The following is a 23647-nucleotide window of genomic DNA, read 5'->3' on the forward strand; positions in this document are numbered from 1 at the left end:
TGTATGGGACTGATAGAATCTAGTTACGAGCATTTTGTTGTGCTAGTGATTGGATTAAATTATGGCATGTTTATAAACTAGCCCCTTTCAAAGGAAACTATGACAGTCTTGAACGATTACTTGTGCATCACAGGGAGAGGTGACAAACAGGTAACCACTTAGTTGGATGGCTATTAAAATGAAGAAATGATGGTCCTGATAGTATTTCATAAGCATAAGAATGAGAGATTTGTAATTGTTGCAAGGAGACAAACGCAATAATGCCAAAATTGGTCTTGTTACATCAGCCATAATCGCCAGAACCTATTGATATGACTCACGTACGTCTAAGTATCAGGGCCACAAAGTTATGAGGTCGTTCATATATCTAGGCCCCTACTTAAAAACGTCAAAGGGTGAGGGTTTTTTCTAAGTAGTAAAACCTGGCAGCTGATTTACGACAGGGGTGGGATTATGTTGTTTCAATGGGAGAAGAATGATAAATAGGTCTTGCCCAGGAAATCAGAAATCAACAGAAGTGTGTTGGGATCAAATACGTGAATTTTCATATTTTTACGCCACTGAACTCTCTGGGGAGGGGAAACTTATGACATATGGTAACGTACTGTATAGGGATTTCTGTTTATTTCTGTTATTTTAAGAAAAACGGTTCTGCATTTATTGTAACTGTATGTTCTTTTAATCCCTTTTCTGTGACCTAACCATTGTATTTTTATATATATTAAAACATTTAATAACTGATGCTTTGGGCTCTGAATGAACTGTTGTTGCACGCTCTGTAAGAAGTAATTTACATTTTCAGACACATTTTGCTACAACAGATGTGTGTGTGTTAAGTGCATAGTTTTTCTATAATATACAGGCACCCGAGACCCTGGCACATATATATTAATTTACATATTTTGCATATTTCTTGGGTAGTGGCTGCAGATATATATGATTGCAATTGAGTAAGGGTTTAATAGTAACTCATTGAAAGTACCTCGCGCAGGAGAAAGGCGAGTTGGCTAGAGTAGCCGTCTGTATTAACCCCGGTTGCAAGCCACGTGCACACTTGTGTGCTGTCTGTGACAGATGGTACTGTATATGGGGACAGATTGAGGGGAGATATTGTTCATTTGAAGGACCTTTGCCGAGGTGAAAAGTGGGACCGCTTGCGAGCGTTGTAGCTTGCTTGCTAGCGATGTATAAACCCTGTGTGCATTTCACGTGCTCACAGGTGTGTCATACGTGACATCAATGTAAACACCATATTTTAACCTTTGTTACCCAATTAAAAATGGGTTTTCACCTCCAAACTTACAAAGCTCTTACCCTTGACAGCAAAAAGGACAATAATAAGTACTGTATCACCAAATACACACTATCTTCTGCTTTCATTAGAGCAGCGATTCCCAACCAGGGTTCCGTGGAATGAAAGAAATCTGTCCTGCGCTCAGGCAGCTTGGTAGAAGCACACTAGGTGTCAGTGTATGTCACATAGAGTGGAGCTGGAGAGTATGCAATTCCATGGAACCTGGGGCTCCTTGAAGCAGTCTCAGGGGTTCCTCCTATGGACCACAGCCCCCCCTCCCCCCCGGGGGTGGGTTTTTTTGGTATGTATTTTGTAGGGTGGATTGAGTGGGAGTGGGGCAATTGACGGAAGGTAGGGGCGAGTGAGAGAAGAGAGGGGGGCAGGAGGGAGTGAGTGAGGAAAAGAGGGAGTAAGAGTGAGATGCAGGGGATAAATAGATGCGAGGCGGGAGGGGGGAGAGTTAGTGAGATGGATGGGAGAGAAATACATGGGTAAAGGGTGGGAAATAGAAGTGGCTCGTGAGGTATGAAATGTTGTGACTACCCCTGTCGAACCTAATATGTGTCAGCCAGGTACGGGTTCCCCGAGATTTTTCGAAATAATTCAAGGGTTCCTCCAAACAAAAAAGGTTGGGAATCACTGCATTAGAGGCTTGTTAAGGAGCGTATAAGAGAAGTAAAGATGTTGAAGCAGTTCCAATGTTGTAGTGATCAGTTGCAATGATACAAAACAGATTCATGAGATAAGATTGATGCGGTAATACAGAACAAATGTCAGGGTTTGTGGGAGAGGGATCTCATTCTGTATATATGCAGTGGTGTATGGCAGGGTATATGTGTGTTTCAGAATACATATTGATTATGTTTCTTAGCATGGGGCATATACTTGTTCAGTGTAGTTGGCAAAGTTGAATGCAGTGATAAGTTATCACAATGACACACGTGATTAAGATGAAAAGGGGAAATAAATAAAAAGGAGCCATCTAAAATGCAGCATTTCATTACCTTTAATGAAAATTAATTACCTAAGTTGCCAATCGATTGGTTCTCCCGTGATCGATCAGCAAAATCCTATTTCCAGGGTCCACTAAATGGCTGCCTACTACAGAACTGAATTTTTAAAAAAAACTAAAAACAAAAAAACATGTAGGATATTGCATGGATTGCGCCGTTAAAATAAATAAATAAATGGGGGCCTGGAAACTGCAACTTTTTTATATAATCAAATCATAACTGTGCTTTGTCACATTTGAAGTGCACCCCAGGCATGGCAGTTTAGCAAACGTTGCTGCCTCATGTAAAGTTCACCTGGCGAAGTGATGGTCGCTGCGCTGCTGCTGCTGCTGCTGCTGCGGGGTGTTACCTGCGTGCTCTCATCGTGGAATCCCTCCAGGAAGCTCTCCAGCAGCTCATCCGCGTTGTCAATGCGCTCAGCGTATTCACCCACGATCCAGATCATAGCAGCTCGGGCGTCAGGTTCGTCTAATGAATCCAGATTCTCACACAGAGTGGCGATGATGCTCTCGTACCTGACACCGAGACAGGGAAGAGAAGCTGGTCAGAGACGGCATTGGGAGGAGCCGCTATCTCCCAGCCAAAAGGCGTTGGCCCTCGAAATGGGAGGGCTCGTTTCATGACCTGGAGGCGGCGTGCATGTGGCCATGGGATTTACAATTCCACAACAGGTTATTACGATACATCTGTCTGAATTATGGAAATATGCAAAGCACAGCACACACTGCAACAATATTGATAAATACGAGACAAAATAGATACAGAGGCTTCATCGTCACGTCTGGAGGAATATGTTGTGAAGTTCTGTACCAAGAGCGCCATTATAAACGACAGAAACTGTGATATTCTGCATTATAATAGGATATGTTGTGTTATCTGGGGGAACAAGGTCACATGCCACACCTGAAAATTAACACAGAACATGTGTCGGAGTCAGGGGGTGGGCGATTTACTCTTGTATACAAGCACTGATATTTTGTGTGCTGTGTCTGCTTGTCAGAACATGGTAGAAAGAGACTTGCTGTGTGTATTTGGCAGAGGGCATAATTTGTTGGGTTTCCTAACAGGCGGCATATACTTGCTCTTTGTAGTTGGTAGGTGCATGCATTATTTTGGATTTCCTGGCAGGGCAAACATACTTGTTGGGATATTTGCGGAAGATGTCTCTGATGACCACGATGGCCTCTTGCACCACGTAGTTAACCTTGGTCTGGATTAGGTCGAGCAGGGTGCTCACACAGCGCTCTGCGGATTGCTAAGGGGCAAGAGGTATGTATTACAGAACAGTTACTCAATTGCCCATAGGTTCTCTTCCAAGCGAAGCAGCACATCCACACAAACATGGTAACAGCAAAAGCTGATGAAGCTGGTTTAAGCAGCAGAGGAGTCAGTGGTGTAGTATGCCTGACAATACAATTGTAACCAAGCGAATAACAATCTCCTTAATTCAGTATCTAGTGTATAGTGCGAAGGACACAGTGGGTGTTATGTATCCAAGTCTGCCAGCTGGTTCAAACTAATGGTACCAGATCAAACTATAAGGCCTCTGCATACAACAGATGTTTTGCATTGGTAAATATGGGGTTTTCTTTGATCCAGTTTTACAGTAGGGTGACTGGTCTTAGGAAGAATTGAAGATAAGGGTTATGCATCCAAGTGTACTAATAGAAAGGGGCATTATTAGGTTACATATAGGAGATTGACACCTGTTTTGAAATATTTTTCTAAAAAAAAAAAAACTTTCTCCAAGTGCTTTAAATCATTTTTAATCCTCTTTACCCTATTTTGTGCAGTAAACATTGGAATATACATTTAAATTTTGTACGCCACATTCTTTTTCTTATAACGTTTTGTGTAAAGCAATTCTGATGCCATGAAGGGGAAGAACAATTAATAGATAAAAGATAGAATGAATCAGGGCAAAAAAAAAAAAGGAGACACGTACACATTATTATAGTAAAAAACAAATACCAAAGGAGATGATAACATTGATCAGTTGTTTAAACAACTTTTTTGTTTTACTGCAATGTGGCACTGCCGCTTCAAAGACCAACGTTTGGTTGACAAGCCTATGAGCCAGCCCAGGATTCTGTGGCCACCAATATCCTATGAAAGTGCAAATGAGGTGCATTCACCTGTATGCAGAGGCACTATTTTTAATCTGGTGATACTAGAGAAGAGGTATTTAACGTAGCAGTTCAAGCAAAATCCTACATGTGTGTTTTTTTTTTTAATAAATCAGTTCTGTACTATGAGAAAATATTTGTAGCATTTAAAAAAAAAATGTTTTAAAGACATTTTTAATGTTTCTAATGTAGGAAGCATTTCCAAAGTGACAGCCGCCTTCCCCTTCTGATAGGCTCTGGATCTTGAGCCCCGCCCTCTCCCTAGCAGTGAACCAATTGTATCTAGTAACTGCCCAGTCAATCATATTCCAGGACTACATTGCCCAGAATGCTGTGCAAGAACTGAATTAAATAACCCTGAGCAAGCAATCGATTACAGGAGAACGGATCGATCTGCAGCTTTGCTAATCACTTGTCAGTGAGCAGATTGTATTGATGCACAAATTGAATAGGGAAAAAAAAGGAGGTAGAGTGCAGCTGCTTGTGCATTTTCACAGCATCAGGGGTAATTTAATAAAATCTAATATCTTAAATAGTTCATTTTGCCTGGAAACAAATGAACACCCTGATTTCAAAATGGTACCTTTTTAGGATTAATGGCGGTTAACACCGCCCTGTTCAAAACACACAGAGAACTTCTGCGCACGGTTCATCTGCTCCTTGGCTTGCAATCTGCTTCACATCTTTCAGCCAGTAAAAGCAGGATATTTTTGCAGATGACGTGTAATATGCTGTGACTTTATTTTATATATATATATATATATATATATATATATATATATATATATATATATATATATATATATATATATATATATATATGTATATATATATATAATATATATATATTACACGTCATCTGCAAAAATATCCTGCTTTTCACAGTAGAAGTCTGTAAATCAGATGAAACGCGTAGGGAAGGTGTGCAGTGGACTTTGCAACGCTTGCCATTGAACTGCTGAGTATCTGTACCGGTCCGGTAATTAGAACTGTTCCCGTGACGTCACCCGCTGGTCCGCGACTTCAACCGTCCCCGGTGGGAGCTAAAGATCAACTGTTTGGTGTATACCGGGGGAGAGACCATCGTGGAGTGCCTGATACGTCAGTTCCTGCAGGCAGTGAACAACGGAGGCAGCATTCTGTTCCAGTGGAGTCACGGAGGGACTACAGCAGCAAAGCAGCGTTTCCTGGTCCTAGGAGCATGAGTATTACTCATACAATGCTTTTAATTGTTTTATGTTTGTGAGTTCATTTTTATTGAGATTTTTGGGAATTAAATATATCTATTTTGCACAGTAATGCACTAGGATTTGGCGCTTTTTTTTTCCTTATATTTTTCTATATATATATATATATATATATATATATATATATATATATATAATATATATATATTACACGTCATCTGCAAAAATATCCTGCTTTTCACAGTAGTAATACATGTGGTAATCGAATAAATAACAGATAATATAAAGAACAGATCATGGGAATAAGTGCTTTAGACATAAACATAACATTAAGGAAGAGGAGTCCCTGCCCCAAGGAGCTTACAATCTAATTGGTAGGTAAGGAGAACGTACAGAGACAGTAGGAGGGAGTTCTGGTAAGTGCGTCTGCAGGGGGCCAAGCTTTATGTAACATGTGTTCAGAATGTACACAGTGCTATTCATATGCTTCTTTAAGCAAGTGTGTTTTAAGGTGGGTCTTAAAGGTGGATAGAGAGGGTGCTAGTCGGGTATTGAGGGGAAGGGCATTCCAGAGGTGTGGGGCAGTCAGTGAAAAAGGTTTAAGGCGGGAGAGGGCTTTAGATAAAAAGGGGGTAGAAAGAAGACATCCTTGAGCAGAACGCAAGAGTCGGGATGGTGCATAGCGAGAAATTAGGGCTGAGATGTAAGGAGGGGCAGAAGAGTGTAAAGCTTTAAAAGTGAGGAGAAGAATGGAGTGTGAGATGCGGGATTTGATTGGAAGCCAGGAGAGGGATTTCAGGAGGGGAGATGTTGATCTAGGAAAGAGTTGAGTGATTCTGGCAGCAGCATTTAGGATAGACTGTAGGGGAGACAGGTGAGAGGCAGGAAGGCCGGACAGCAGGACGTTACAGTAATCAAGACGGGAGAGAATGAGGGCCTGAGTCAGAGTTTTAGCAGTCGAGCAACAGAGGAAAGGGCGTATCTTTGTTATATTGCGGAGGAAAAAGCGACAAGTTTTAGAAATGTTTTGAATGTGAGGGGCGAATGTGAGAGAGGAGTCGAGTGTGACCCCTAGGCAGCGTGCTTGGGCTACTGGGTGAATGATTGTAGTTCCAACAGTAATGTGGAAGGAGGTAGTAGGGCCAGGTTTAGGAGGAAGTATGAGGAGCTCTGTTTTAGCCATGTTGAGTTTAAGGCGTCGGAGGGCCATCCAGGATGATATAGCAGAGAGACATTCAGAAACTTTGGTTTGTACAGCAGGTGTAAGGTCAGGTGTTGAAAAGTATATTTGTGTGTCGTCGGCATAGAGGTGATAATTAAACCCAAAAGATGTTATTAGGTCACCTAGAGAGAGTGTGTACAGAGAAAAGAGAAGAGGTCCCAGGACAGAGCCCTGGGGTACCCCCACAGAGAGATCAATAGAGGAGGAGGTGTTAGCAGAAGAGACACTGAAAGTACGATGGGAGAGATAGGATGAGATCCAGGATAGAGCTTTGTTCCGAATACCAAGAGTATGGAGAATGTGAAGGAGAAGAGGGTGATCCACGGTGTCAAATGCTGCAGAGAGGTCGAGTAATATGAGCAGAGTGTAATGACCTCTGTCTTTGGCAGCATGGAGGTCATCAGTTATTTTAGTGAGGGCTGTGTCCGTGGAGTGAGCAGTGCGGATGCCAGATTGTAGAGGGTCTAGGAGAGAATAGGTGTTGAGAAAATGGAGCAAGCGAGAGAATACAAGACGTTCAAGCAGTTTAGAGGCAAAAGGCAGGAGGGAGACAGGTCGATAGTTAGAAAGACAGGTAGGGTCAAGCTTGCTGTTTTTGAGTAATGGTATAACTGTTGCATGTTTGAAGGAGGATGGAAAGGTTCCAGAGCAGAGGGAGGAGTTAAAGATGTGTGTGAGCGTAGGGATTATAGTAGGAGCAAGAGGTTTTAGGAGATGGGAGGGAATAGGGTCAAGAGGGCAAGTGGTAGAGGGAGAAGAGGCGATCAACAGCGACACATCCTCCTCTGAGACAGTGGAAAAAGAGTCAAGGAAGGCAGGAGAGATGGGATGTTCTGACATATGGATTCCACCTTTTCCTTAAAATAGTCAGCAAAGTCCTGAGCGGAGATGGAGAAAGGAGAGGCAGCTGAGGGTGGTTTGAGTAGAGTATCAAAGACAGAGAACAGTCGGCGTGGGTAAGACTTGTGCATGTTGATTAGTGCAGAAAAGTAGGCTTGTTTAGCTTGCGAGAGGGCAGAGTTGAAACAGGATAGCATAAATTTGTAGTGAAGGAAGTCTGCGAGAGTGTGAGACTTCCTCCACTCGTTCCTCTGAACGCCTCTGGAGTGAACACAGCATGCGTATGTGGGAATTTAGCCAGGGTCTAGGGTTAGAAGGGTGAGTGCGGCAGAGAGAAAGTGGGGCATGTAGATCAAGAGAGGAGGACAAGACAGAGTTGTAGTTCCTGACCAGGTTGTCAGGGTCTAGCAGAGCTGAGAGAGGAGAGGGAGGAGCGTAAAGTGGACTCAAAGTCAGGTAAGTGAATAGAGCGCAGGTTTCTGCAGAACCGGGGTGTAGATGGAGGTGGAGAAGGGGAGAAGCGAGATAGAGAGAATGAGATGAGGTGATGGTCAGAGAGAGGAAAAGGGGAAATGGAGAAATCGGAGAGAGAGAAGTTCTTAGTGAAAACCAGGTCTAAGTAGTGGCCATCCTTGTGGGTGCTGGCTGCAGTCCACTGTTGAAGGCCAAAAGAAGAGGTTAGAGAAAGAAAGCGGGAAGTCCAAGGGAGAGAGGGGTCATCAATGTGTCAATTGAAGTCCCCAAGGAGAAGAACAGGGGAGTCGAGGAGAGGAAGAAAGAGAGCCAGGCTTCAAAGTGAGAGAGAAAGGCAGAAGGGGGAGAAGTAGAGGTAGGTGGGCGATAGATGACCGCCACATGAACAGGGAGAGGAGAGAAAATCTGGACAGTGTGAGCCTCAAAGGAGGGAAAAGCAAGAGAGGGAGGAATAGGAAGGGTTCGGTAACGACAGAGAGAGGAGAGCAGGAGCCCCACGCCTCCACCCCTGCCATCAGTGCGCGGAGTGTGGGAGAAGGAAAGGCCACCATAGGAGAGGGCAGCTTCCAGAGCAGAGTCAGACTGAGTGAGCCAGGTCTCAGTTATAGCAAATAGGAGCAGAGAGTGAGAGAGAAAGAAGTCATGCACAGAGAGGAACTTGTTAGAAAGGGAGCGAGCATTCCAAAGAGCACAGGAGAAAGGGAGAGAGGAGGGAGGGTGGCAGGGGATGGGTATGAGGTTGGAGGGGTTGACACCAGAAGGAGTAGAGGTTGCAGTTGACAGGCGAGGACAAGCGCATGTAGGAATAAGACAGGGACCAGGATTGGGAGAGATATACCCAGAAGCAAGGAGGAGAAGCATGGATAGAAAAAGGATGTGTGAGGATGATTTGTAGGGGTGTTTTTTAGTGCAGGGTATATAGCGGTGTGGTGTCAGAGGACGCAGGTAAGAAAGGAATTCATGTGAAAAGAGAAGTGGTGAAGGAAGGAGAGATGGAGATATATGAATAGAGTTAGAGACATACTGAGGCTGGTAAAAAGAAGTGCATAATTTGAGAAGAAGTGAAGTCACAGCAAATATAAATGGTAAAGGCAGCATCACAGCAGTAATGATGCAGTCTGGTACAGATGATATCCTCCTTTCCAGCGCAGTTCAAATGCAGGAATCAGGGCCAGATGGGGTGTCCACTTCTTCCTCACTTCTTTTGAACTTCCTTTTAAACTTCAGTTGTTCAGTAGTCATGCCACTTATAATGGGCCACTTGGATAAACAGATGAACCGTGCGCAGAAGTTCTCTGTGTGTTTTGAACAGGGCGGTGTTAACCGCCATTAATCCTAAAATGGTACCATTTTTAAATCAGGGTGTTCATTTATTTCCAGGCAAAATGAACTATTTAAGATATTAGATTTTATTAAATTACCCCTGATGCGGTGAAAATGCACAAGCAGCTGCAGTCTACCTCCTGCTTCTCGCGTATAAAATAGTAGAATGGGTAAGCATGTGGATTCTATAAAGCCTGCTTGTTCCAACACACAATGATGTGTCCTCTCCAGTACTCGGATGGTTCCCTTTACCAGTAGGCGTAGAAGAATAATGACAATAAATACCCTAAGAAAGGCTTGGTTTTCACTATAGCAAGGTAGGATCTTACCTCAACTTTAATGGCGCAGCGCCCAATGGCTCGAACAGCCTTCCGAACAAAATCTACATCCACCTCAGTGGCATATTCCTTCAGTTCAGCCAAAACCTGCACACAAAAAAAGAAAAAGAGACAAAATATTTCAACAAAACTACTCGTAATAATAAAAAATATATATATATGATTTTGGGAAGTGGCTTCAGTGTCTAGAAGTGTAAACGCTATTTATTGCTGCGTTTGACTTCTAGGAGAGTTTTCCACATACTGCACATTGGAGAGTATCCCATCACATGATATCAAAGATGTCAGAGATGCAACACTGCATTCAGGGGAGGAAAACTAAGAAGAGTTAGTGGCAATATGTCACCGACCTGAGCGATGTTGGCCTGCGATGCTAGACGAATCATGATGTCCAGTTTCTCCAGTTTGACATAGATGGGGTCATTGTATTTGACAAAGAACACCTTGATCTCTTGCTTCAGAATCTCAGGCCTGGAGATGAGGACAGAGCAAGAGATTAGCCAAAGTTCTGCTGCTATATGCAACGAAAATGGTCCTGCCCAAGGGACACATCACCCACTGGATCTAAAACAGATGCTGCTGTGGTTTCATGAATCAGCAGGGCTGCAGAAGCAGGAGATTCAGTTGTCATTCCCAACCCTTTCCGTGACACCTCTTTCAACTTTGGCCACTGAAGAATTAGGGCCTTATTACCTGCCGTAAGGCACCTTAGGCCTCGTTCAGGGTGCCAGCTGCAGGACTCGGAGGGAGGGCGGGAGGGAGGCAGGGTTACACACGGCAGGGTTGGGGAGGGGGCAGGGTTACACACGGCAGGGTAAGTATCCAAGTTGCAGTCATGAAATCATTCTGAAGAATGATTTCATTGGCTGCCTGGGTCCCAGTGACGCTGCTGCAGTTCCAAAAAACGAAATTTTCGTTTATTGAAACTGTAGTCAGTTTCAACTCCTGGCCTCGGAGACAGGGCGGTTGCTACCCTGACAACCAGTATTCAAATTGAATACTTTGTTTCTCACGGCAGCACGCACGGCAGCACGCCCTCCCTCCGAAGCCAGCACCCTGAACGAGGCCTTAGAATGTAAGGATGTCTGGTGCCTTGCGGATTAGCACAACTTGGTATATGTGACCCCAAGATTCCTCAACCTACATTGTATTTTCAAACCTTATTAAAACAGCACAACGTGAGTTTTGTGAAATAATTCACAGGGACTCATTAAAAATGGGCACCAAGTTATCACACAGCACGGTGCTGAAAAACAAGGTCAAAGAGTCCTACTTTTAACCCATAATCTGTTTAAACTGCCACCTATATTTTGCTGTTCCTTAACTGCTTGCCCCTGTTGCTTGTGTCAACTCATGTCACTTCTGCTTTAATATCACTTGGCATCGTCTCCTGATGCTTTTTAATGCTTGCGCCCATCGTTTTATTGTCCCTAAACTGGTGCTGGACTAGCAAACCTCAAAGACAGCTGGTAAATGGATGAGATGCACAGGAGAAACAGACAAGATATGAGCACCTTGCACCAGAAGAGCAACACCAAGGTTATATAGTTTACAGAATAATGACTTCCACTCTATTCCTCACGGGAATAGGAATAGTGCTATTCTTCTGCAAGAGACGGGAGGCCCTGGAAATTATAGGATGGGAGGAAATTAATGTGTCATGGACAATTCAGAGAGGTGCAAATCAGCACCTAATTTACATACGGTTACTGCTATACTGAAAAAGTGAGCAAACAGAAACCTGTATGAAGAAATGAGGGGGAAGTCATTGAAAGGCTCACACATGAAACCCTGAGCTTCCCAGTAACACTAAATAGGATACCAAGTTAAAAAAAGGGGGCCATATAAGACATCCAATAGGGATATCTTTATTTGACATTAACACAGAACATAGACCATTCTAGAATGTGTGAAGGAGACTGATTGTCCAGAGCTCACGTACCTTTTCTGGACAATAAGGTTGATGTTCCTCAGAGCTACGTATTGCACCTCAGGTTCCCCGGACAGCAGGGTAACCAGAGGAGGTGCCAGCTTCTTCAGTAGCATCGTGTAGTAATCGGAGTCCTTGGGCAGCAGCTCCAAGAACTTCATCAGGACCTTGACAGCCGACAGGACCACAGCAGAGTTAGCGTGGGACAGCCGAGGAGTGACTCGCTCGCAGATACTGTACAAAGTAACAGATTAATTAAATTTGCATGCAAGATGGTTGAAATTTGTGAACAAAGTAGTGCAAACTATATTTAAAAAAAAAAAAAATATACACCAAGAAGTACTAAACTCCAAAGAGGTACATTGTTCCCTACTTACGTTATTCTCAGAATTGGGGGTCATATTCTGCTCCCCCCAATGATAAATGGTGTGCACTGAAAATGGCAAAACCATATGGAGTCCACTCAGGACCCTTATTTTTACTTGTGCTTGGTATGCATAAGCATATTTTTCCTTGTGGCAGAGTGTTGAAAATCTACAATACCTATTGAGGCAGGGCGATCCTCCCCCCATCACCCATTACTTTGTGAGGCCCCGCTTACAAAGTAAAACATCCTATAAATATATGAACAGCATGCATGCAACAACACGAAATACTCATTTCACATAATTTTCTTATGGGGTGCAAATAATAGCCAATGTCAAGAACCTGAAATTAAGTTCTGATACAAAAAAGAAAAATTAAGCAAATGGTTCTCTATAACAGTACATTTTTCTTTCTTGATGAGCTTGCTGTGTGTTTTTGGACTGTCTCTTGAATATGAGGATCCGTATATGGTGAACATACTGTAACTCTCCTACAACCCTTTGGTATGAGTGTTGGCCCTCTTTTTCCATACTCCATAGTTGGACGCACTCACCTCTGCGCCTCCCTCTCATCCTTGGGGTTGTAGTTGGACAGGCAATCTAGGATGAAGATCTGACCCCACTCGGTGCACTCGTTCAGAGCCGTCAGCAGCTTGTTGATGTTTTGGGGGTTCAGGTCCAGCAGGTTACTGTTGGGGTGAGACTCGCTAATCTCGGATAGAGCAGCCACAGCATTGGCAACCACCTGATAGGGGAGAGTTAAGGAGTGTGTGTGTTTGACACAGAGAAACCATGAAAGACCGTGAAATGTGTGCCAGATACTAGCACGTAATGCTGATCAAGCATTGCGTTAGAAAATCTGTCACAACAGAGATAAACTAAATAAATAATGGATGAACCACACCAGTGAAGCGGCAGATTTCTTAAGACAGTGAGAGTTACTTGTACTTTTTTTGCTGCTGATAAACCAGCTGTCTGTACAGAGGGCTGCCGCACTATCTGTGGCAGATGGGTCAAGAGAAGAGAATGATGCTATAGGACTGGTCCATCCAAAAAGTTAACGAGCAAGGTTAGGAGAACTCCCGGTACTGCAGTCCTGCCACGCATGCACATAAGATCAAGAAACCAGGAAGGAGACTTGTATATAGCAAATGAAGAAGCATCCAGGCCCTCCAGAGATCTTAGCAAATGAAGAAACATCCAGGCACTCCAGTGATCTTAGTAAAGAAACAAATATGTTTATTGGAACAGGATCGACGTTTCAGTCCAACCGTGGCTCTTTCACAAAGGTCCACAGTTGGCCAGAAACAAAATCCACTGGAGTGACCTGGATATTTCTTTGTTTGCCATCAAAAAAGATAGAGACCTTGTAATAACGCTGCTCTTATTTTAGTTGTCTCAAGTCTTCTCCTGTACAAGGACTAATCTAGTGGGGAGTACTGGTACAGTAACACACCCACACACCACTGCCAGTCTGTGAGCCACAGCTTGACCATGCAAAGCTCCTTCAATCTTTACTGGCTCTGTGACAGGACCTCATGGCCTAAGGTTAGGGGGAAAATTGCATGGACAAGTTCTCCTCCAATTACTGCCCCCCTTAAAAAGAACATTTCTCTTGACTTCCAAGGGAACCAAAACCAGTCACACGTTTGCTTTAACCCTTTTGCGTGCCGGAAAAGCCGTAGCACCTCCGGCACATCATGGATTTGTGAACGCGACATCACGAATGACGGGAACAGAAGGAGTTGTCCTCTTCAGACTAGATTGCGCTCAGCGCTCCGGAGGAGCACAGAACGCGATCTCACCTAGAAACAGAGCAGAAAGCCCATGACAGCCAATACGAGTGACAAACCCCCATTATATGGTGGCTATGTTATGGGACATCCAAGGGTTAAAGGGACAATTCTTCCAAAGTGAACTAATGCCAGTGACACCTTAAGGCAGGGGTCTGCAACCTTTCAAGGAATAAGAGCCATTTTCTAAAAAATGTCTTAGTTCAAAATATTCAGAGAGCTGCAACACATGCATGAATATTACACCCCCACAAACACATACATATGCCGTACACACACTGATAGGTATATACTGTATAAGCATTAACATACGGCAAAACTAACTTACTGCCCCGTCTGGAATTCCCTACCACGCACAATCAGACATTTAAAAACTCCCCGAAAACTCAGCTATTCAAGGAAGCCTATCTGGCACACGCCGAACATCTTCCTCCTCCCCAAAACTCTTGGGATCTGCTGTGCGGCCGTATCAGATCTCCCCCCCCCGACGTAAATGAGATCAGCTGTGCGCCTGAGGCATACTCCACCCTGAGGCATACTCCACCCTGAGGCATACTCCACCCTGAGGCATACTCCACCCTGAGGCATACTCCACCCTGAGGCATACGCCACCCTGAGGCATACGCCACCCTGAGGCATACGCCACCCTGAGGCATACGCCACCCTGAGGCATACGCCACCCTGAGGCATACTCCACCCTGAGGCATACGCCACCCCACAATGAGGAGTCACTATACCTTTTGTTTCAACATTGCCCTCTCTCCAGAACGCAAGCTCTCAGGAGCTTTGCGCTTGTCTGTCCTTGTTTGGTATGTCATTCTGTTTATGTAATATACATAACCCTGTACTCCAATTTTACCGCGCTGCAGAATATGTTGGCGCTTTACACATAAACAATAATCTAAAAAAAAATACAGGAGGGAAGCTATGAGTTGGTACCTTTACTGTAATTATTAAACTGCACAGTATAACCAATCTAAAGGCGCGTCTTAACTGAGCAGAGCAGTCACGGATTTGTAGCACTATACGCTTAAATCATGGATTACATGCTGCAGCTATGGTTCATAGCATCAAATACATTTCTGTAGAAAGCAGCTCTGATTTGGCCTGTATACTGCCTCGAACACCAAGTCGCAAGCTATTTCTACATTGCTATTTTCTCTCCATGTATACCAGTAGGGCAGTAAGCTCTCACAGGTACAACACTTCCCTGAAAGGACACACAAAAGTCGGAGATCCTCACATTTTCGAAGATCTACTTTAGAAACGTAAACACAAAACAGAACTGGAGCTCGTTGAATTAGGAGCCTTAGGCTAGGGCCCCGGTGTCGGCACCGCACGCGCGCCTGGCAGGCTGGCGGCCCGTGCAGCTGTGATCCCCCGGTCTTTGCTGAGCTGCAGGAGATTGCGACTGGGGGGTGACGGGGTACGGCCCTGACCTCACCCGGCAGGTTCGCCCTCATTGGCTGAACCACCAGGGGGCGTGGCCAGCGCTCCAGTGGCCAGTCTGAAGACATTTTTACGGTCTTCAGAAAAATCTGGTAGTGCAACGCACTATTGAGGGGCGGCTCTTGTTCCTGCAGCGCACGCCATAGCGCGCGCAGCAGCATTTACCGGGGACCCCCAAGACTAGATGAATCAGCCGTCTCACTACAATAACATGCAATACCCTAAGGAGAAACGACATGTGTTTCTTGCTATTCACTATGCCTGAATAGAGGTAGCTCATCCCTCCCGCGCACACACCCTATAAACACCTCCCCCTTTTTTATTCCATACCCTACCCCCACAATTTACATTTGTATATGCATTTAATTGTGAAAAAAATCTCGACTGTTCTGTGAATAAAAAAAGGCTCTAAATAAAAAGCGCTTACAAAATTTTTGCCGCTCTAATGACAAATAAAAGACATTGGCTGTACCTTAGATCAGTGTACGGTTAGGCTGGGAAGACTGAAAATTGAAGAAATTATATTATTTGTATTTGGTTTAATATTATTTCTGTAAAAGTGTATAACTTAATCTTTAACGTTTGATGCTTATGTTTTTCTATAGCAGGTCTGTATTTTTTGTACTGTTTTATCCATTTGTTTAAAATATATGTATGGAAAATCCAATGAAAAAAAAGACAAATAAAAGGGAAAAGGTGAGAACAATACGAGGTGCAGGAAATAGAGCGCAACACGTTATCTACAAGAAGGGTCTTTGATGCACTGCTGCAAACTCCACCATTGACGAGCCCTCATGACAAAATCATCCCTCATGCCACACTGCTGTGATGGGTTTCAATAGGTCAAGTCTGTACAGGACTCCTTCATTGCAAGTCCTGAGCCATTCTCAGTCCCCCCAGAGGTGTGATACAGTCCCTGTCACAGCCTTTTGAGAATACAGAGTGGGGTGAGAGCAGAGAAAGGAAATGAGAGCAGAGAAAGCAGGATGAATAAGAGGCGGGATCTCAGGCTGCTTTGTTACTGTCAGAGGGTAATTGGGAATGTAACTGAGTGTGTAATGCAGCTAATGAGGTGTAATACGCTTTACTGATTAATAGGAATCTTCCACTTACCAACCTATTAAAACATTATCTGAAAGGAAGAGTGGGTGAGGGCAGGCAGATAAGGGTGGGGAGAGATGTCATGTGAAAGGGAGAAGGGGGGAAAAGGTAGGGCGCTTTATGGCCTTCCTAATCATGTAAAGCTGTGGTTAAAGAACCAAAGAATGTGCCCAACTGTGGCAGCAAAGTGGTTCGTTCTTAAAAGCCAGTGTGCCTTAGTGGAGTGAAAAAATCATTTTGAAACGCATGGTTCCAGACACGCGTATTGTTATCTCAATCCAGTGGTGCCAACAGAGGAGCAGAATGGGAGCCAGGCATATCTTTAGTAACTCAGTAGCAGTCAGTGTGTTATGACTCCTAAGTGGAAGCAACCAAGCACTATAGCTAGCCACATGCAACATTTACAGTCTTCTTGTGCATACGAGGGCTGCTTTGCAATGTACCTGCTCTCCCCAGAAAAAAAAAACATTTTAAATTGTGGAGTACTACTCCTGGTCAAATATATTTTATAGCATGCCATCCTGTTTCTGCATGGAACACCCTTACTGGACAAAAATCCACGCACATGTAGAAACATTTCATGGGCCAGACTGGTAACTCACCTGAACCCAAAAGGGAGTCAGTAATAAAATGCTGGGTTCAAAGAAAAGGAGACATATATGTTGAAAACCAAATGCTATGATGATACTGAATTATAAATCAATGTTGAGCAGGACTACACAAAATCTGTGCTGGGACAATTGAATATGTTTTTATGCAACAGTATAGAAACACTTGTATATATTTTGGAAAGTTGTTTGTCTGTTCCCTATGCATTAGAACAGCTTTTAAGATATCGTAACCCCATTTTGCATGATGGCTTCTGAGATAAAGGAGCATGTTTTTTTTCTATGTTTAGATACAATTCATAAATTACATGATCCCATCACACAACCTTCAAGCTACCGCTTCATATTGGTCACACTGAAAAACAGGAGCAAAAAAACAGGAGCAGCCAAAGTTCTTCAAGAGTGCGAGATCAGGGATTGGGACGAGATTACACTTCAGCACCTCTGAAGCAATGTAACAATTATGGGCGATGTTGGTTGTTTTAGCAGTAGATTTTGTGTTAAGAAACGAAAAAAAAAAAATTTTTTTATCCATTTATAAATCTCAGTACTTTTTGGTTTCTTAAAATTCCCGAGCAGCGCCGGGTACTTTAAGCTAGTAGTTCTACTGTTCAACATGTTCTTTTTGGATGAAGATTGTGAATGATTAGAACGTTTCTTGAGCATCTTAACTGGCAAGCAAAAAAAAAAGGAAGAGACTACTGCACACTGTATAAAACTTGTTTATATTATAGCGACATTAGGTACATATCAGAAAAGTGAATGTTTCGGCATCTCATAGGGCCGTCATCAGGTGATAAACTAACAAGATACACCCACCTGTATAGTGTACTCCTTTCTAAAAATGACCAGTAGGGTAATAATACCGTGGGGAGAATGTTAGAAAACAGTGTGGAAAGGATAATCAAACAAACTTTCCTTACATAAAGTAAGGAAACTACAACGCCCTAACTTTGTACAGCCCCAGTGATGAGTTACTCAGTGATTTCATAGGATGAAGACGGCACATCTCAGTACAGGGCCGTCCGATGCTGTTAAATAAAGTCTCTTAGAGCATCTGATCGCAATAAACAAAACAAAAAACAAAATTGGAAAAATATATATAAATACTAATCCCCTACAATACATAATACTTGTTAGGACCAGTAGGACAGGCCAGAATCTGCACTTGTGTTAAGCATCCATTTTGTCTGTTCATAACCAGTTAAGATTCTGTAGTCAGCCTTTTGCTGAAATATAATTCCTAATGCACTCAGTTTCTGCCAAATTACATTTCCTTTCTCCCTGCTCAGGATATTGCTAAGATACTTTTTGAATTGCCAGTTTCCTGCTCTTTTAGTCAAATATACAATAGACTGGTTCTCTGAAAGAGGCAAAATCGTATAACTTAGTTGCTAGAGATTCAAGGTCTCTTTTGATAACAGACAATGAATAAGCTATGTATTGTGACATTGCCTGTATTGGGAGAAACACGTCCCAAGATCATGCCACTAATATGTCCTGCCCCTAAATCACGCCTCTAATCAAAGCTACGCCCAAGACACACCCAGGTTACGCCTATGTTACGCCTCTAATCAATATCTTCTTTTTCTGGTATAAAAGTCATTACCCTATGAGTAATAAATTGAGACAAAGGATTTGAAACCTGGCTTGCGTTACGTTTCATTTCTTTCGTATTCCCGGGCCTGTAAGTTCATCAAAAATCGGAGATAACAAGTGGCAGTGCGTGAAAGCTTCCCGGGGGAGTCTGCTGCAAACGGTGCAGATGTGTATATATCCAGTCACAAGGCCTTCAGCTCTCTTGGCAGAGGAAAGATTCCTTTCAGTTCTAGAGCCTAGGCAAGGAAAAGGTTTTCCTTCAATACTATATAAATAAGCATAATTTAAAAAGTGTTTGCGCCTAATTACTAGTTGTATAAGAGGAAAAACGACTTCTAATAAAATAATCCAGCAATAAAAAAAGTCTTTAAAAAAAATTAGTGTACACATGATTTTGTGCAAATTTTTTTTTATACTTACTGTATAATAGAATTGTCAAAAATGTATCGGCGTCAATTATAACAGCCTACAGTAACTCAGTGAAATATGTCCTTATCGCCACGATACTTTATCACACACCAAAAAGTTATTTCTCTCTCTTTGCAAAAGTGGAATTCCTGTTGTAACAAATTGAAGTGTTTGAACATTGGCAAAGATAAGAAACTGCATTTAATTTTATTTTAAACCTACAATAGAAAATAACTATATTTATATTTTATCATTTTAGATTATGTCTGCGTCATGCTAAATTTTAGTCGGCCCATAAACATTTCAACATTTTTAGTCAGATGCTGCCCCCTTGTGACTTAATTACAGAAAACAAGTTGCTAATACAATATCTGTTTGCAGAAAAGCCCGTCAGGTTGATAAATTATTTTTTTAAATAAATAAAGGTTTACTACAATCCTTTTATAATAATGTTATTACTATGTACTCTCTCTCATGTGAATCATAGAAAGGGTTCAGTCAACGATAAGTAATATGTGTGCACTGAAGACTGCTCTGGAACCACCATTATATTACAAAAAATTATTTCTCCTTTCTTGCTAGTATAGCCATGTATATCCCCTTGGCTACTAATCTGCCTTGCCTAACACTTAAGCCCTGGTACCAGTGCAGGCAGTGTTACAATTAAAACTATGCCCTGCTGTAGAAAACAGCTTCCTTGAGTGACAGGGGGGCGGCCTGAGGCATAGGTGCCGCCCACCCAGGGCTGAGACCTGAAGCCCCGCCCCTGGTAACAGTGGGGAGTGGCAGTTGGGAGTTGTCAGTTAGTCAGTTCTACCCTCTCCAGTCAAGGGAGTGGGTCGCTGTGCTATCCCCTCCCGCAGGAGTGTGGGAGCTGTTACCCCTTACTCCACCAGGGAGTAAGGGAGCAAAGTATAGACCTCTGGGGCCTCAAGCCCTGGGCGTTGATTCCAGGTACCAGAGGAAATGCATTGCTGATTGTGTACGGCTGTACTCAATAAAGACCATTTGCTGCTTTTATACTCCTGCCTGTGACTGCAGTTTATCAGAGGGAGTGCAAGATGGTTTTCCTGCAGGAACTGCACCCAGCTCTGCTGGGGCCTGCGGGGAATGGGGGCGCTGCCCCCAGAAAGAGCTGAGAATATCCTGAAAGCCTGTCCTGTCTTCCCCACTACCATCGGTGGACACTCAGCAATCCTGTAAGCCTCACAGGTACAGAACAGCGAGAGTACAGGTAACAGCGAAATCTCCCTTGGGGTGGGGGAACAACTGTTACACAAGCTTTTTGGCTCCCATGGAATATATGATGGTGTTGATAAGATATTAAAAACAGTTAAAATGTGGAATTCATTACCCATGGAGAATGTGATGGCAGATACAATAGATGTGTTCAAAAAAAGGTTGGACATCTTTTTAGATGGGAAAGGTATACAGGGATATACCTAATAAGTATACATGGGAAGGATGTTGATCCAGGGATTAATCCGATTGCCTATTCTTGGATTCAGGAAGGAATTTACTTTTCCCCTTATAGAGATATCATTGGATGATATGACTCTGGGGTTTTTGTTTGCCTTCCTCTGGGTCAATAAGTAAGTAAAGATATAGGATAAAGTATCTGTTGTCTAAATTTAGCACAGGTTGAACTTGATGGACCTATGTCTTTTTTCAACCTCATCTACTATGTAACAATGTAAAATCATACATGATACTTTTTTTTTCATTTAAATTCATTTATTCTGGGTATGCACCTTAACCCTGGCTGTGCTCAAAGCTGTGACCATGCATCAAGCTTAAGCCTATAGGGAACCATGTTAAAAATGGTTTTTGAGGCAAAAAGTGACACTGTGTGCTCATTTGCATGTCATTTCCCAGAATCCCCTGCTGCAGTGGAAGTGCTGTATGCTGGGTGATAATGGGGAAAGGCGGGGTTGCAGACCTGCCTAAGACATGCAGATGAGCATACAGTTGTATTTGTATATATATATATATATATATATATATATATATATATATATATATATATATATATATATATATATATATATATATATATATATATATATATATACTTAACAATAGCCATTCAAAAAATAGCCATTCAAAAAAGGGAATATCTATGCTATACAATTATTTGTGTGTCCAAAGAAGACTGACATAAAATCCAGATTTATCATTAAGCTGCAGCACTAAACATAAAACAGCTTGGTGTTGACATTTCATATTTTGCTACCGTAATTGTGATATGAAATATGTTCAGTTTCTCACTTAACATCCTAGGATGAACCAAGACAAACAGGTCAGGTTGCCCAGCAACTAATAAACGCTGTTCGCACCCAGAGCATCACTTTGGATATAGGCTGCTAGAGGATGAGTCCAGGGAGTTGCTAAGCAACCAGCTGCATGCAAAGCAACAAAAACCCTTGCAGGGGAAGATTTGCCAAAATGTAATCCAGCTTTGCTAGCATTAGGAAAGAAACATATTAAATCTAAACCAGCCTTTAGTTTCTACAATTAAACCAACCCAATTTTGCTTCTCCCGATAGAGCGATACAGCTAGATCTATACATACAGTATACGTCGTTGTTGAGGTAAAACACATTTAGTTCATTTTTGGCAACAACAACAAAAGCACTAAATGCATGTCCTGACTTGGAATTTCTTGATATTTATATTGAAAAAACAATTAAAGACATCTAATCTTCATAACTTGTCATATCAAAATACCTCCCTTTTTAAATACAGAATTGTTCCTGTCAAAAAGAACATTTAAATCGCCTTTTCCCCAGTAATAGATTATATATATATTTCTTTTTTATACCCCCAGAAGAATGATGATATTTTTACTTGGTATACAACCATGTACAGCAAGTCTAATAGGGCCAAGAGAAACGCCAAGAAGCACCCCTAGTGCACAGAGGACCTTCTTCAGGACTTACAATTATTTTTGGTTAATATAAAACCGTGTGCTGTATCATCATTCCTCCGGGATTTAGTTTGGGTAATGTATGACAGAGACACAGAGACACAGAGACACAGAGACACAGAGACACAGAGACACAGAGACACAGAGACACAGAGACACAGAGACACAGAGACACAGAGACACAGAGACACAGAGACACAGAGACACAGAGACAGAGAGACAGAGAGACACAGAGACACAGAGACACAGAGACACAGAGACACAGAGACACAGAGTCACAGAGACACAGAGACACAGAGACACAGAGACAGAGAGACACAGAGACACAGAGACACAGAGACACAGAGACACAGAGACACAGAGACACAGAGACACAGAGACAGAGAGACACAGAGACACAGAGACACAGAGACACAGAGACACAGAGACACAGAGACACAGAGTCACAGAGACACAGAGTCACAGAGACACAGAGACACAGAGACAGAGAGACAGAGAGACAGAGAGACAGAGAGACACAGAGACACAGAGACACAGAGACACAGAGACACAGAGACACAGAGACACAGAGACACAGAGACAGAGAGACAGAGAGACAGAGAGACAGAGAGACACAGAGACACAGAGACACAGAGACACAGAGTCACAGAGACACAGAGTCACAGAGACACAGAGACAGAGAGACACAGAGACACAGAGACACAGAGACACAGAGACACAGAGACACAGAGACACAGAGACACAGAGACACAGAGACACAGAGACAGAGAGACAGAGAGACACAGAGACACAGAGACACAGAGACACAGAGTCACAGAGACACAGAGACACAGAGACACAGAGACACAGAGACACAGAGACACAGAGACACAGAGACACAGAGACACAGAGACACAGAGTCACAGAGACACAGAGACACAGAGACACAGAGACACAGAGACACAGAGACACAGAGACACAGAGACACAGAGACACAGAGACACAGAGACACAGAGACACAGAGACACAGAGACACAGAGACACAGAGACACAGAGACACAGAGACACAGAGTCACAGAGACACAGAGACACAGAGACACAGAGACACAGAGACACAGAGACACAGAGACAGAGAGACAGAGAGACACAGAGACACAGAGACACAGAGACACAGAGACAGAGAGACACAGAGACACAGAGACACAGAGACAGAGAGACAGAGAGACACAGAGACAGAGAGACACAGAGACACAGAGACACAGAGACACAGAGACACAGAGACACAGAGACAGAGACACAGAGACACAGAGACACAGAGACAGAGAGACACAGAGACAGAGAGACAGAGAGACACAGAGACAGAGAGACAGAGAGACACAGAGACACAGAGACAGAGAGACAGAGAGACACAGAGACACAGAGACAGAGAGACACAGAGACAGAGAGACACAGAGACACAGAGACACAGAGACACAGAGACACAGAGACACAGAGACACAGAGACAGAGACACAGAGACACAGAGACAGAGAGACACAGAGACACAGAGACACAGAGACACAGAGACACAGAGACAGAGAGACAGAGAGACACAGAGACACAGAGACACAGAGACAGAGAGACAGAGAGACACAGAGACAGAGAGACAGAGAGACAGAGAGACACAGAGACAC

At 43.1% G+C, this 23647-nt stretch overlaps 1 protein-coding gene across 3 annotated transcripts in view; it reads right to left on the reverse strand.

Moving 5' to 3' along the window:
* Nucleotides 1-23647, reverse strand: part of AP2B1 (adaptor related protein complex 2 subunit beta 1) — a 125247-nt gene that overhangs the window by 66222 nt on the left and 35378 nt on the right. For all 3 annotated transcript variants that reach the window (XM_075589875.1, XM_075589874.1, XM_075589873.1), the window contains exons 6-11: nt 12667-12857; nt 11760-11981; nt 10168-10288; nt 9809-9904; nt 3447-3562; nt 2657-2822 (exon numbers count right to left, since the gene is read on the reverse strand). In XM_075589875.1, coding sequence (XP_075445990.1) covers nt 2657-2822; nt 3447-3562; nt 9809-9904; nt 10168-10288; nt 11760-11981; nt 12667-12857 — 912 coding nt within the window. The remainder of the gene's footprint in view (nt 1-2656; nt 2823-3446; nt 3563-9808; nt 9905-10167; nt 10289-11759; nt 11982-12666; nt 12858-23647) is intronic.

This window comes from Ascaphus truei, chromosome 3 (genome assembly GCF_040206685.1).
Source record: "Ascaphus truei isolate aAscTru1 chromosome 3, aAscTru1.hap1, whole genome shotgun sequence".
NCBI classification, from domain to species: domain Eukaryota; kingdom Metazoa; phylum Chordata; class Amphibia; order Anura; family Ascaphidae; genus Ascaphus; species Ascaphus truei.